Source organism: Oncorhynchus keta, chromosome 9, assembly GCF_023373465.1.
Source record: "Oncorhynchus keta strain PuntledgeMale-10-30-2019 chromosome 9, Oket_V2, whole genome shotgun sequence".
NCBI classification, from domain to species: Eukaryota; Metazoa; Chordata; class Actinopteri; order Salmoniformes; family Salmonidae; genus Oncorhynchus; species Oncorhynchus keta.
The window spans coordinates 21705475-21721834 of NC_068429.1; the positions used below are offsets into that span (position 1 = coordinate 21705475).

The 16360-nt window shown below is 44.1% G+C and overlaps 1 protein-coding gene across 4 annotated transcripts in view; it reads right to left on the minus strand.

Annotated features, from left to right (window-relative positions):
* Positions 1-16360, minus strand: part of LOC118387400 (tetratricopeptide repeat protein 33-like) — a 45015-nt gene that overhangs the window by 10073 nt on the left and 18582 nt on the right. For all 4 annotated transcript variants that reach the window (XM_035775729.2, XM_052525467.1, XM_035775731.2 and 1 more), the window contains exon 3: positions 2095-2176. In XM_035775729.2, the coding sequence (XP_035631622.1) occupies positions 2095-2176 (82 nt within the window). The remainder of the gene's footprint in view (positions 1-2094; positions 2177-16360) is intronic.

Below are 16360 nucleotides of genomic sequence, written 5' to 3' on the forward strand. Positions count from 1 at the left end.
AGATGGTTCCCACACTGATAGTCCCAGTGGAGCCCAGGTTGGATGGTTTCCAGCCGGGAGAGGGTTAGGTGAGAACTGAGAACATCCTGATGACATGGGATCATGAACACGTCAACATGCACACTGCACACACAGTGAGACACACACAATCTTTGACCATCTAGAACAAACCATGTCTATCCTCTACTTACTATCCCTGTATGAAGAGATTCACTTTGAAATCTTTGAAAGACACACTATATTTGTACTGTACCAGCACAGAGAACAAGAAAGAGAAAAAAGGGATCATACAAAACAAAATGTTCTGTGTGTAGCAGAGACAGACACTGTACCTGGCCCCAACTGGCCGTACCCGGTCCCAACTGGCCGTACCCGTTCCCAACTGGCCGTACACGTTCCCAACTGGCCGTACCCGGCCCCAACTGGCCGTACCCGGCCCCAACTGGCCGTACCCGGCCCCAACTGGCCGTACCCGGCCCCAACTGGCCGTACCCGGTCCCAAGTGGCCGTACCCGGTCCCAAGTGGCCGTACCCGGTCCCAAGTGGCCGTACCCGGCCCCAAGTGGCCGTACCCGGCCCCAAGTGGCCGTACCCGGTCCCAAGTGGCCGTACCCGGTCCCAAGTGGCCGTACCCGGTCCCAAGTGGCCGTACCCGGTCCCAAGTGGCCGTACCCGGTCCCAAGTGGCCGTACCCGGTCCCAAGTGGCCGTACCCGGTCCCAAGTGGCCGTACCCGGCCCCAAGTGGCCGTACCCGGTCCCAAGTGGCCGTACCCGGTCCCAAGTGGCCGTACCCGGTCCCAAGTGGCCGTACCCGGTCCCAAGTGGCCGTACCCGGTCCCAACTGGCCGTACCCGGCCCCAACTGGCCGTACCCGGCCCCAACTGGCCGTACCCGGTCCCAACTGGCCGTACCCGGTCCCAACTGGCCGTATCCGGTCCCAACTGGCCGTACCCGTTCCCAAGTCCACCGGTCCCAAGTGGACGTACCCTAACCCGGTCCCAAGTGGACGTACCCTAACCCGGTCCCAAGTGGACGTACCCTAACCCGGTCCCAAGTGGACGTACCCTAACCCGGTCCCAAGTGGCCGTACCCTAACCCGGTCCCAAGTGGCCGTACCCTAACCCGGCCCCAACTGGCCGTACCCGGCCCCAACTGGCCGTACCCGGCCCCAACTGGCCGTACCCGGCCCCAACTGGCCGTACCCGGCCCCAACTGGCCGTACCCGGCCCCAACTGGCCGTACCCGGCCCCAACTGGCCGTACCCGGTCCCAACTGGCCGTACCAGGTCCCAACTGGCCGTACCAGGCCCCAACTGGCCGTACCAGGCCCCAACTGGCCGTACCAGGCCCCAACTGGCCGTACCCGGTCCCAACTGGCCGTACCCGGTCCCAACTGGCCGTACCCGGTCCCAACTGGCCGTACCCGGTCCCAAGTGGCCGTACCCGTTCCCAAGTCCACCGGTCCCAAGTGGACGTACCCTAACCCGGTCCCAAGTGGACGTACCCTAACCCGGTCCCAAGTGGACGTACCCTAACCCGGTCCCAAGTGGACGTACCCTAACCCGGTCCCAAGTGGACGTACCCTAACCCGGTCCCAAGTGGACGTACCCTAACCCGGTCCCAAGTGGACGTACCCTAACCCGGTCCCAAGTGGACGTACCCTAACCCGGTCCCAAGTGGACGTACCCTAACCCGGTCCCAAGTGGACGTACCCTAACCCGGTCCCAAGTGGACGTACCCTACCCGGTCCCAAGTGGACGTACCCTAACCCGGTCCCAAGTGGACGTACCCTAACCCGGTCCCAAGTGGACGTACCCTAACCCGGTCCCAAGTGGACGTACCCTACCCGGTCCCAAGTGGACGTACCCTACCCGGTCCCAAGTGGACGTACCTGGCCCTAACATGCTGGCTGTGGTCTGAGGACTGGAGAGAAGGAAGGAAAGCAGGTTAAGTGTCTGAGACCTGCAGTACTGTAATGTAAGTCATGTAATGTACTTAATCTCGTACAGTAGAGGCTTAGAAGGGGCAAGAGGAGGAGGGAGAGCAGCAGGAGGAGGAGGATAAGTGGCTGAGAGCTGTAGTATTGTAATGTACCTGGGACTTCATCTCATACAGTAGAGGGTTGTCTGGAGTCAGCTGGATGGCTTCATCCCACCTCTTAATGGCCTCCCAGTGTCTGAGGAGAACACACATAAAACGGCCTTCCATTATCACCGTCAGGGTTACAAACTGTACTCACACACAAACATGTTGCATACAAGCATTATGGGAAAATCTCAACTACTGTACTGTGGCTATACTGGGCTTACAGAAGACGAGGGAGTACAGGAAAGAGAACATTACAAAGACCACATAAAGCATAGAATCACTGTTTAGCTTAGTGGTGTTGATCTCTCTACGTGCCTCACCTGTTTGATGCCCCACAAGTGTGAGCAGACGGAGCTACATGGAGCCGTGACAAACAGCAGAACATCAGACTCACTGTTGTTTTAAAGTTTTCATAAGAATTATTGTTCAGCGCCTCTGGTTAAGAGTTCAATTACGCAAGGCCATAGTCTGACGTCTGTCTGGGAGGCTGAATGACCCACTACTGACAGACAGATGGACAGACAGACGAGGATCAGCCAACAGACTGATGCTGTAAAACGACACCAACGCCCACAGATAGCCTTCGGTTTTATTAACCTTCATTGTGGAATGCAAACACACGCACACACTGTATGAACAGCTTACGGTTGATAGAAAATCCAATAAAGTTATGGAATCAGACACTCCCTGTGTGGTTGTCCCTCATCTGGGAATATTACATGTATTATTGAAGGGATTGTTAGCTTATTAAATACCATATGATATCAGTGGTAATCTATGGATCAATATGAGTTACTTCAGCTTTACTTATTGTCTGCTGTAGTGTCCATGTGGCTATCAAGTGGGATCCCGAGTGGCACAGCGGTCTAAGTCACTACATCTCAGTGCTTGAGGCGTCACTCACTACAGACACCCTGGTTCATATCCATGATGCATCACAACTGGCCGTGATTGGGAGTCCCATAGGTCGGCGCACAATTGTCCCAGCGTCGTCCGGTTTCTGTCGGTGTAGGCAGTTTTTTTTCTTAACTGACTTGCCTAGTTAAATAAAGGTTAAATAAAAAAATACATTCAAATCAACCTGTCTTCTTCGTCACCCATGTCCATAAGTACACACCATAATGTTTTGTAAGGTCAGGTTAATAAGGTAGCCTAGTGGTTAGAGCATTGGACTAGTAACCAGCAGGTAGCCTAGTGGTTAGAGCATAGGACTAGTAACCAGCAGGTAGCCTAGTGGTTAGAGCATTGGACTAGTAACCAGCAGGTAGCCTAGTGGTTAGAGCATTGGACTAGTAACCAGCAGGTAGCCTAGTGGTTAGAGCATTGGACTAGTAACCAGCAGGTAGCCTCGTGGTTAGAGCATTGGACTAGTAACCAGCAGGTAGCCTCGTGGTTAGAGCATTGGACTAGTGACCAGCAGGTAGCCTCGTGGTTAGAGCATTGGACTAGTGACCAGCAGGTAGCCTAGTGGTTAGAGCATTGGACTAGTAACCAGCAGGTAGCCTCGTGGTTAGAGCATTGGACTAGTAACCAGCAGGTAGCCTCGTGGTTAGAGCATTGGACTAGTAACCGAAAGGTTGCAAGATCGAATCCCCGAGCTGACAAGGTAAAAATCTGTCGTTCTGCCCCTGAACAAGGCAGTTAACTCACTGTTCCTAGGCCATCGTTGAAAATACAAATTTGTTCTTAACCGACTTGCCTGGTTAAATAAAGATTTTTAAAAAATGAACTAGGACTCTGAAAGGAAATGGTTCTAGCAATTGAGATGACTACAATCGGCTGTTATTCCAAAGTGATTCAAGTTTTTCCACTGTGATTGATACATTTTTCGAGGTTATCTTTTGAACCTGCTTAGAAACACTGGATGTGCATATGTATCCAAGCCAGCAGCACATGTCCCAATTCCCTTCTCTATTCTAGCCACAGAAAACATACCCAGAGATAGTGTAGTGTACAGGACTGAAATAAGGGTAGCCTAGTGGTTAGAGCGTTGGACTAGTAACTGAAAGGTTGCAAGTTCAAATCCCAGAGCTGACAAGGTACAAATCTGCCGTTCTGCCCCTGAACAGACAGTTAACCCACTGTTCCTAGGCCGTCATTGAAAATAAGAAATTGTTCTTAACTGACTTGCCTAGTTAAATAAAGGTAAAATAAAAATGGTCTCAGAGTTTGTTTGCTGCAGACTAAGTACACACCATAATGTTTTGTCAGGTTAATAAGCTCTCCCTGTCTCAGCTATGTCAATATTAATAATAATTTAGTTAACACTAGTGATGGGGTGGAGGGGGCAATAGATAGTGACATATCAGTATTATATTTGAAGTATATAGAAAACTATTATTTTTAAATAGTGAGTTAAAAGGGCTGAAAACATGTTATTTCCCTGACTGATCAAAATGTTTTCCCATGCTCTTGGTCAGCTCTCTGCAGCAGACATATAGTGGGCAACATGTTTGGAATATCAAATTGCAATAAAATCACAGTATCGAATCGCAATACCTAAAAAACAGGGAGAATCGCAATACATATCGTATTGGCACCTAAGTATCGTGATAATATATTGTGAGGTCCCTGGCAATTTCCAGCCCTAGATAATACCATACAGACATATCCAAACAAAAGGATTACATCTAATACCTATAAGCATACCTCTGCCGTGAGTAACTCAGGTTATGGACTAAGATGTCAATCATGATGGGCTAAGATGTAATGATCAAATGGGATCAAACCACACCAACTAGCCTAGCCATATGTACTTCAGGAAGAACGCAATAAGCTGAACTAGGCCATTATGTGAAAATGTCATATTCGAATGATGATGTTAATGCCTGCTGTGCTTATTATTGCAACACACAAACACGTACCCATGACGTCAGCTAAAAACAAATAGGGCGTTCTTTGTTAAAGTGTAAACTCAGAAGATGATGTACCTGAAAATGTTTTATATTATGGTTTACCCAAAGTCAGTGTGACTGAGTGAGTGATTTAGTCCGAAACAGCAAAAGAGGAAGTTAAGCTCATAGAATTTGTGTGCAGGATTTAAATCAGATCCATTTTCTTCTGTCTGACTCACCCAGATGGCCATACAATCGCGCACACGAGTGTGTAAACTGCAAAAGGCCTCCGCTCACAAACAAGTAGTTAGCTAATAACAGGGAGATGTCCAATTACATCAGGGGGATCTAACCCTCATTAATGAGAGGCTGACATCAGGGTCAATGTGTTTAGAGGTGGGGGAAAACCCTAAACCATATCCATTCCCTTCCCGGACAGATTCAGTGTCCAGTTCATTAGGCACCAAACCAGAAATTGGACTGAAACGGAGAGGCTTACGTAGACTTACAGTTCCAATGAGGTCATCATTGTAAATAATAATTTGTTCTTAATTGACTTACCTGTATAAATAAAAAAAGGTGGGGGAAAAAATCTGTTGCGAAACATTTTAAAACTGATTCCCTGCAAATGGCCACCGGACTATTACATTGATCCCCCCAATTTGTTTTGCACACTGCTGCTACTCTGTTTATTATCTATCACTTTATCACTTCCCCCTACCTACATTTACAAATGACCTTAACCCCCTCACACTGACTCAGTAACGGCACTCCCTGTATATAGCCTCATTATTGTTATGTTATTGTGTTACTTTTGACTATTTTTTACTTCAGTTTATTTGGTAAATATTTTCTTAACTGTTCTTGAATTGCACTGTTGGTTAAGTGCTTGAAAGTAAGCATTTCACAGTAAGGTCTACACGTGTTGAATTCGGCGCATGTGACAAATAAAGTTTGATTTGCATGCCCTAATGAATGGCACCGCCAAATCCCTGGCCAGCTACACTGAACCAGAGAAATCAAGAGACATCGTTTCCTAAGCAGAATCCAGTTACTTCTGACTAACCATCTTTCTACACTTGGTCACCCCTGGCAACATGTGTCTGTTAAAGTAAGAGGAGCAATATCAACTAACGTCAGATATATGGGTATTCATTGGCTGAAAGGTAAATTGTTATATACAAAAAGGTCACATAATGTACAAGCACAATGGCAGACATATTTCATATCTAGCCTAACATGTGTGATCATGTGAGTCGAATCTAATTCGAAACCCATTATAAGCCTGATATTTTTGTAAATATTATGTCCAGCTCAAATAAAACTATATATATTTAACCTTTATTTAACTAGGCAAGTCAGTTAAGAACAAATTCTTATTTACAACGACGATGCTGGGTCAATTGTGCACCGCCTTATGGGACTCCCAATCACGGCCGGATTGTGATACAGCCTGGATTCGAACCAGGGACTGTAATGACGCCTCTTGCACTGAGAATCAACTGATTATTCAATTTCAGTGACGAATGACTAACGAGTCAAATTGGATTGTCTTCATCATGTCATTGAAAACTCCTTAAAATGACAAAAAATATATATATAAATTTTTTTAAATTATTATTTCACCTTTATTTAACCAGGTAGGCCAGTTGAGAACAAGTTCTCATTTACAACGGCGACCTGGCCAAGATAAAGCAAAGCAGTGTGACAAACAACACAGTTACACATGGAATAAACAAAAGTAGTCAACAACACAGTCTATATACCGCATGTGCAAAAGAAGTAAGATTGAGGTAAGGCAATAAATAGGCCGTAGTGGTGAAATAATTACAATTCCGCAAATAAACACTGGAGTGATAGATGTGCAGAAGATGAATGTGCAAGTAGAGATACTGGGGTGCAAAGGAGCAAAGACATGCAGTTCAAATGGCTGCATGACTACGTTACAGGGTAATTCTGTATGCAGTCGGTCTACTTTATAACCACAATGTACACACAATGACAAAAAGCATTGAGGTTGAATATAGCTCAGCATCTGACTTAGCATTGAGTACACCAACTTCTGAATATCTTATTACAATTAAATGATGAAAAACAGTGTTGAGAGCTGCATTTGTTACTATCATCATCCCACTTAAGGACAACTATGGCGCAGAGAACAGAATGATACACTGACATAGCGGTCTAGTAAATACTATGTATATGCGTCCCAAATGGCACTCTATTCACTATATAGTACACTACATTTGACCATAGCCCTATGGGCCCTCATTAGTAAAAAGGGTGCCATTTCAGACAGCCGTTGACTGTCAGCTCCCTCCAGCTAAACACTTATGCGGTTGAAGACAAAGAATGATTGATCATATTAATTTCTCTGGCATGGATAAAAAGCTTATGAATATCTGATGCTGAAAATCTGATGAAAGATGAACTCGGGGGAAGAGGGAGGGAGGGAGAGATAGGGAGAGAGATAGAAAGAGAGCGGGAAAGAGTGAGAGAACACGCAAGAAAGAGAGGATGGGTGGGTTGGAGAGTTTGGATATGACAGAGTAGCTGGGTCTTGGAAAGGACTGAATAGTAGATATGATGAGTCGTAGAAATATATACAGTTTTCTATTATCATAAAATAATATTACGGATTAGGCTCCAAACAAGCCTTGAAAAACTCAAACAAGAATGATGCTGTGTGTGTGCATCTTGCTAGCAGTCACTCAAATGGCAAGGGGCTGAAGCTCATTGGCTTGAATTCAAATTGCTAGGGGGCTGGCCCACATGGGGGAAAATGGCATTGAACAGCTTCCAGTAAACAGTCGCTTTGAAACGAGGGATTATGTGGCTAATTGAGGTAAAACAGGCATTCTGATCATAGACTATGCATGTATGAACTACACATTCACAAATCCAGCCCAAAGCAGGAGGTAACAAAAAGAAAAGACGATTTGCCAAGGTTCCAGAACACATCTTTAACCCATTCACATCCTCATTCCTCACACATTCTGTTTGCTGTAAATACATTAAATTTGGTGCAAAAATGTTCACACAAACCACATGGAAATTTTACAATTGTCATTGTGTATCATACTTCCAGTGTCAAGTTTGGGATTTTGAGAAAATGTTAAATAAATCATTCAAATCATTCATCATATGTATTTTGAAATACATTTCAGAATAAAAATGGTTTAAAATGATATAGTATTGCTACTTGACCTGTTCTAAGCACAAATACGCCAAATATATGATTCAACTCATTGTAATTTGTGAACTACAGCCGTTTCTGTAGCGCACTATATTTAGTCTCTGGATTCAACGGGTACATTTCAAGAATCAAGTCATGTTCAAATAATCAGATCAGGGTCCGCATCCAAAGAGCATCTCAGAGAAGGTGATAGGAATACTGTTAAAACCAGTTTTAACACAAAAAAACTCCCAGCTCAGAGTAGGTTTTAAGACAATGCCCAGACGAACTCTGAGCCAGGAGTAAAATCAACTCAAATCAAATATGACTCATAAAAATTTAATCTCAGCTGGTAATCACGACAGTTTGAGGTACTTCAAAGGAAAGATAGTGATGGTACTCATTGCCATTGTTGCAAATGATGGGGAGTTAACAATCGCAATGAGGCATCGCCATCTGTGAATTATATACATAACACGCTTCAGACAAACACCGTCAATGTGACTGTACATGAAAAATTGCAGTGGTAAATGTTTTGCAACAAAAAACGATCTACCTGAACAAAAACGGGGAGAGACCTACCTGCATTTGTCCAATAAACTCTCGTTTGCTTTTTTCGTTTGGAGTAAACATTATTTTGTTGCAAAATTACACCCTAGGCATCAATCAAATCAAATGCAGATAATTCTGCATACAATTTCGCATTCAAACGTTTGAAAGGCCTATCATTTTTATCGAACACAATCAAAGTTAACATAAGCCCTAGATGTCTTCAATTGCCCAACTTATAGGCATGCCCAATTTAGACATATTTTAACATGTTGCAGCGCTCCAAATTGATAACATGATCTAGGTAATTAAATAATCTAAATAAAAACTTAGTGGTTTTAACGACTATACCGCTTAGCTAAGAATGATGTGAACAATCAAGTAAATAAACGTTGGTTAGTTTGTTAGCAAGTTCAATGTATGAGTAGCCACTGTAATGCTATGCAATAGGACAGCGTAGCTAAAAAATTGTCAGCCAACATATCGCGTAAAGTAATTTATTATTTGAAAAGCTATACCTTTATTACATTGCTCAACATTTTCTTAACATTTGTCATAATTAAAATAGTACTTTGAAATAAATAAAATAGTACCTTGAATTTGTATTCTGGTGTGACATTACAATTACATTTATTATAAAAAGGTTGAATGATCCTCAAGTAGACAAAACAAATATTTGTATTCATATTGTTTAGTTACTTCAGTCCTTAAATCAGAAATCAAATTCTGGAATTTCCAGAAACAAAAAACACAATTTCCATGTATAATGATAACCAAGTGTCTCACTATTACATTTTGGTTAAGGGAAACTTGCTAGATGATCAGAGAAATTAGTCAAAGCTTTTCTTTTAGGCTATTTACAGAAAAAGTCGTCCTGGATGCTAGCAATAGACAACAAGAAATCCCCAGGGGCCGACCAATTGGATCCTGGTCTGCTTAAGTGTGCAGCGCAGATCATTGTTAGTTCAAAACCCACATTTATTATTTAACTTTATCAGTAAATATTCCAAAAGTATGGAAATCATCTTGTGCTGCCACTTCATAAGGACGGGGACAGTAGAGATCTTAATCATCATCACCCCATTTCAAGGCTTCCTTTTCTAGCGAAGATTCTCGAATCCTTGGTGAATGTATACATTTGCTCTTTATTTATCTGAGAAATATATTTAGAATGTAAACCAATCTGGGTTCAGGCCTGGGCATAGTACTATTACAGCAACAACTTTAGTTGTTAATGATCCTGTCAATGCTTTAGACACTCAAATTAAATGTGCAGCTTTGTTTGTGGACCTGTTGATCATGCTATTTTATTGAATAAGTTGTCCTTGATAAGCCTGAGCTCTGATGCCTGCTCATGGTCTCACGATTATCTTAGTGACAGAACTCAAGCCATCATGATTGATGAGGTTAAGTCTGAATTTCTTGAAGTAGATAAAGGTGTACAACAGGGGATGATTTCAGGATCGGTTCTCTTCACTATTTATATACTATTGGTCAATCTGTTAAAAATGGTAAACTTCATTTATATTCAGATGATACTATTATGTATCCTATTGCCCTGACTGTTGTTCTGTGTCAAAATTACAGTAAGATGTAATACCTATACAGGAATCCCTTGCTGATTTAAAACGTGTGCTTAATACAGGCAAAACAAAATACATTTTTATTTTAAACTCTTGTAAGAATGTTTCAGATGAACTACATGTTCACTCATTAGATGATTCTCCAATATAACGTGTTCCTGCATATAAATACTTAGGCATTTGGATTGATGTGGATTTGACGTTTAGAAAACAGAGATGAGCTGGTTAAGAAGCTAAGATTTAAAGTTGTTGTTTTCTACAGAAACAGATTGTGACTTTCTCTAAACAATGGGAAGCAGATTATTCAATGAACATTGTTATCTGTCCTTGAATACGGTGACATTATTTATCAAAGTGCAGCTGCAACTACTCTTTGGATGCCATCTACCATAATGCCCTTCGTTTTGTTACAGGTGACAGTTGTGATATTCATCACTGCATCCTGTATCAAAAGGTTGGCTGGAATTCGGTAAAGACCCGTAGATCTATACATTACTCCCATTTTGTTTACAAGGCCCTATTTTATAAACTTATCTAACTTTTCTGTTGAAATATAGACACCCAAGTTGTCAATTTAAGGTATTGTTTGCCATCATGGACAAAAACAAAGGGGCGTCATGTCAACTACCCAGGTCTAGATTAATTATGGGTTGATCATATCGAAATATCATAAAATTATTTTAACAAGTCCAAAGCAATTGCATGCGGAGCAGGAACCATGGATTCGCTACATTTTTCAATTATCAAGACACCTGCTGGTAACTCTTAACTGGTTAAGACATCTCATGAGGTGTCTCAAATATCTGTTGACTAGGTGGGACTCTTTTGACTAAAGAGGCTTCATGCAAAGCTTTTATCTTTACCCTTAAGAGTAGGAGTAAAATGTCTATATTCTCACCACTTACAAACTATTTTCTACTCTGAGACACTTTGTGGATACGGGCCCAGAACTTAAAGGTTGGTTGGTAGGTATATATATATATATAAAAGGAACACACACACACACACACACACACACACACACACACACACACACACACACACACACACACACACACACACACACACACACACACACACACACACACACACACACACACAGAGAGTATATATGCATTATAAGCAAATCATATGCATGTCAATGGAGACTGGAAAGCGAGTCATTTCACAGCGTTTTTTTCCCTTTTCTCATATTAAACATGTTCAGATCTGAATAACTGTTGGTATACACACTGAGTGTACAAAACATTAGGAAAACCTGCTCTTTCCATGACATAGTTTTCACCAGGATTCACTTGGTCAATCTATGATCCCTTATTGATGTAACTTGTTAAATCCACTTCAAATCAGTGTAGATGAAGAGAAGACAGGTTAAAATAAGGATTTTTAAGCCTTAAGACAATTTAGACATGGATTGTGTATGTGTGCTATTCAGAGGGTATATGGGCAAGACAAAATATTTAAGTGCCTTTGAACGGGGTATGGTATTTGGGTGCCAGTCACACCCATTAGAGTGTGACATGAAACTAACGCTGCTGGGTTTTTCACACTCAACAGTTTCCTGTGTGTATCAAGTATGGTCCACCACCCAAAGAACATCCAGCCAACTTGACAACTGTGGGAAGCACTGGAGTCAACATCGGCCAGCATCCCTGTGGAACGCTTGACACCTTGTAGAGTCCATCCCCCGACGAATTGAGGCTGTCCTGGGGGGAAAAGGCGATGCAACTTAACAGTAGGAAGGTGTTCCTAATGTTTTGTACACTGTGTATTATTGCCTTGACTGACATTTATAAAAACAATATCTAAAAATCCACACACATCCCTAGAGCACATGCAGTATAAGCAAATTCAATGGCGACTGAGTCATATTACATTTTTTTCTCTGATCTTAAACATGTTAAGATATTGATCATTGTCTGGACCAATATATATATATCTATCTAAAGAAAACCACTCAAACTCACAATCACACAAACACTCCTAGAGTGTATTACGCAGTATAATCAATGGAGAGTGAGGCATGCTACAGAATTCTCCCTCTTTCTCTCCCTCTCACAAGCACACGTGTGACATACCACAGACATACAGTATAAACATGCAGGTGAGCATGGATATGTCATAGTAGGGTGGGGTATGCAAAATGGGTCATCTTTGAGCCCTTTCTGACCCCTTCTACCATGGGCAAACATGCATGGAAGGTTTCGTTCAAATCAAAAAGGGATTCAATTAATCTAGAACCAACACTTACTGATAATATACAGCTGGCTGGGTTTTCTATGCATCAGGCAGGACAGAACAGCTACACCTGGTAAGACGAGGGGTGGGGGTGTGTGTCTATTTGTCAATAACAGCTGGTGCGCGATGTCTAATATTAAAGAAGTCTCCAGGTATTGCTTGCTTGAGGTAGAGTACCTTATGATAATCTGTGAACTACACTATCTATAGTTTTCATAGCCGTCTATTTAATACCTCAAACCGATGCAGGCACTAAGACCGCACTCAAAAAGCTGTACAAGGCCATAAGCAAACAAGAAAATGCTCATCCAGAAGTGGCGCTCCTAGTGGCCGGGGACTTTAATGCAGGCAAACTTAAATCCTTTTAACCTAATTTCTACCGGCATGTCACATGTGCAACCAGAAGGAAAACAACTCTAGACCACCATTACTCCACACACAGAGACACATACAAAGTTCTCCCTCAACCTCCATTTGGCAAATTTGACCATAGTTCTATCCTCCTGATTCCTGCCTGGGCTCCCGAGTGGTGCAGTGGTCTAAGGCACTGCATCTCAGGGCAAGAGGCATCACTACAGTTCCTGGTTTGGATCCAGGCTGTATCACATAAGGCCGTGATTGGGAGTCCCATAGGGTGTCCGGGTTCGGCTGTTATTGTAAATAAGAATTTGTTCTTAACTGACTTGCCTAGTTAAAAGGTCAAATTTAATACATACATAAATAAATATATATATAGATAGCAAAAAAAACAAACATCCTAGATCTGAATGAAATATTCTTATTAAATACTTTTTTCTTTACATAGTTGAATGTGCTGACAACAAAAAAATCACACAGAAAATGATCAATGGAAATCAAATTTATCAACCCATGTAGGTCTGGATTTGGAGTCACACTCAAAATTAAAGTGGAAAACCACACTACAGGCTGATCCAACTTTGATGTAATGTCCTTAAAACAAGTCAAAATGAGGCTCAGTAGTGTGTGTGGCCTCCACGTGCCTGTTTGACCTCCCTACAACGCCTGGGCATGCTCCTGATGAGGTGGCGGATGGTCTCCTGAGGGATCTCCTCCCAGACCTGGACTAAAGCATCCGCCAACTCCTGGACAGTCTGTGGTGCAACGTGGCGTTGGTGGATGGAGCGAGACATGATGTCCCAGATGTGCTCAATTGGATTCATGTCTGGGGAACGGGCGGGCCAGTCCATAGCATCAATGCCTTCCTCTTGTAGGAACTGCTGACACACTCCAGCCACATGAGGTCTAGCATTGTCTTGCATTAGGAGGAACCCAGGGCCAACCGCACCAGCATATGGTCTCACAAGGGGTCTGAAGATCTCATCTCGGTACCTAATGGCAGTCAGGCTACCTCTGGCGAGCACATGGAGGGCTGTGCGGCCCCCCAAAGAACTGCCACCCCACACCATGACTGAACCACCGCCAAACCGGTCATGCTGGAGGATGTTGCAGGCAGCAGAACGTTCTCCACGGCGTCTCCAGACTGTCACACATGCTCAGTGTGAACCTGCTATCACCAGTGGCGAATTTGCCAATCTTGGTGTTCTCTGGCAAATGAAAAACATCCTGCACGGTGTTGGGCTGTAAGCACAACCCCCACCTGTGGACGTCGGGCCCTCATACCACCCTCATGGAGTCTGTTTCTGACCGTTTGAGCAGACATGCACATTTGTGGCCTGCTGGAGGTCATTTTGCAGGGCTCTGGCAGTGCTCCTCCTTGCACAAAGGCAGGAGGTAGCGGTTCTGCTACTAGGTTGTTGCCCTCCTATGGCCTCCTCCACATCTCCTGATGTATTGGCCTGTCTCCTGGTAGCGCCTCCATGCTCTGGACACTACGCTGACAGACACAGCAAACCTTCTTGCCACAGCTCGCATTGATGTGCCATCCTGGATGAGCTGCACTACCTGAGCCACTTGTGTGGGTTGTAGACTCCGTCTCATGCTACCACTAGAGTGAAAGCACCGCCAGCATTCAAAACTGACCAAAACATCAGCCAGGAAGCATAGGAACTGAGAAGTGGTCTGTAGTCACCACCTGCAGAACCACTCCTTTATTGGGGGTGTCTTGCTAATTGCCTATAATTTCCACCTGTTGTCTATTCCATTTGCACAACAGCATGTGACATTTATTGCCAATCAGTGTTGCTTCCTAAGTGGACAGTTTGATTTCACAGAGGTGTGATTGACTTGGAGTTACATTGTGTTGTTTAAGTGTTCCGTTTATTTTTTTGAGCAGTATATATATATATATATATATATAAAAAAAATAATAATAATTATATGGGGGCTACAATCTTCCCAGCTCTGCAGATTTTGCTGCGAGGAGGCAGAGTCATTAGATCATTTATTTTGGTACTGTCCATATGTAGCTCGTGTTTGGTCACAGGTCCAGGAATGGCTGAAGAACTGCAACATTTGCCTAGAACTAACGCTGCAGATAGCAATAGTGGGTGATTTGAAAAGCCATAGTCAATCTATCAATAATATAATCATTTCTTTAATTTACAATCTGTAGAAGCTATGAGATTAGAAAGGTTCAGCATCACAGCTCAGTTGAAAAAATATATGGCTGCTAGAAATCCAAAACGGACGGTGTTAAGAGATAGATGGGGAGGGGTTGAATGGAGCTGAAGGGTGGGACTGGATGGTGTTCAGAGATAGATGGGAGGGGTTGAATGGAGCTGAAGGGTGGGACTGGATGGTGTTCAGAGATAGATGGGAGGGGTTGAATGGAGCTGAAGGGTGGGACTGGATGGTGTTCAGAGATAGATGGGAGGGGTTGAATGGAGCTGAAGGGTGGGACTGGATGGTGTTCAGAGATAGATGGGAGGGGTTGAATGGAGCTGAAGGGTGGGACTGGATGGTGTTCAGAGATAGATGGGAGGGGTTGAATGGAGCTGAAGGGTGGGACTGGATGGTGTTCAGAGATAGATGGGAGGGGTTGAATGGAGCTGAAGGGTGGGACTGGATGGTGTTCAGAGATAGATGGGGAGGGGTTGAATGGAGCTGAAGGGTGGGACTGGATGGTGTTCAGAGATAGATGGGGAGGGGTTGAATGGAGCTGAAGGGTGGGACTGGATGGTGTTCAGAGATAGATGGGAGGGGTTGAATGGAGCTGAAGGGTGGGACTGGATGGTGTTCAGAGATAGATGGGAGGGGTTGAATGGAGCTGAAGGGTGGGACTGGATGGTGTTCAGAGATAGATGGGAGGGGTTGAATGGAGCTGAAGGGTGGGACTGGATGGTGTTCAGAGATAGATGGGAGGGGTTGAATGGAGCTGAAGGGTGGGACTGGATGGTGTTCAGAGATAGATGGGAGGGGTTGAATGGAGCTGAAGGGTGGGACTGGATGGTGTTCAGAGATAGATGGGAGGGGTTGAATGGAGCTGAAGGGTGGGACTGGATGGTGTTCAGAGATAGATGGGAGGGGTTGAATGGAGCTGAAGGGTGGGACTGGATGGTGTTCAGAGATAGATGGGAGGGGTTGAATGGAGCTGAAGGGTGGGACTGGATGGTGTTCAGAGATAGATGGGAGGGGTTGAATGGAGCTGAAGGGTGGGACTGGATGGTGTTCAGAGATAGATGGGAGGGGTTGAATGGAGCTGAATGGTGGGACTGGATGGTGTTCAGAGATAGATGGGAGGGGTTGAATGGAGCTGAAGGGTGGGACTGGATGGTGTTCAGAGATAGATGGGAGGGGTTGAATGGAGCTGAAGGGTGGGACTGGATGGTGTTCAGAGATAGATGGGAGGGGTTGAATGGAGCTGAAGGGTGGGACTGGATGGTGTTCAGAGATAGATGGGAGGGGTTGAATGGAGCTGAAGGGTGGGACTGGATGGTGTTCAGAGATAGATGGGAGGGGTTGAATGGAGCTGA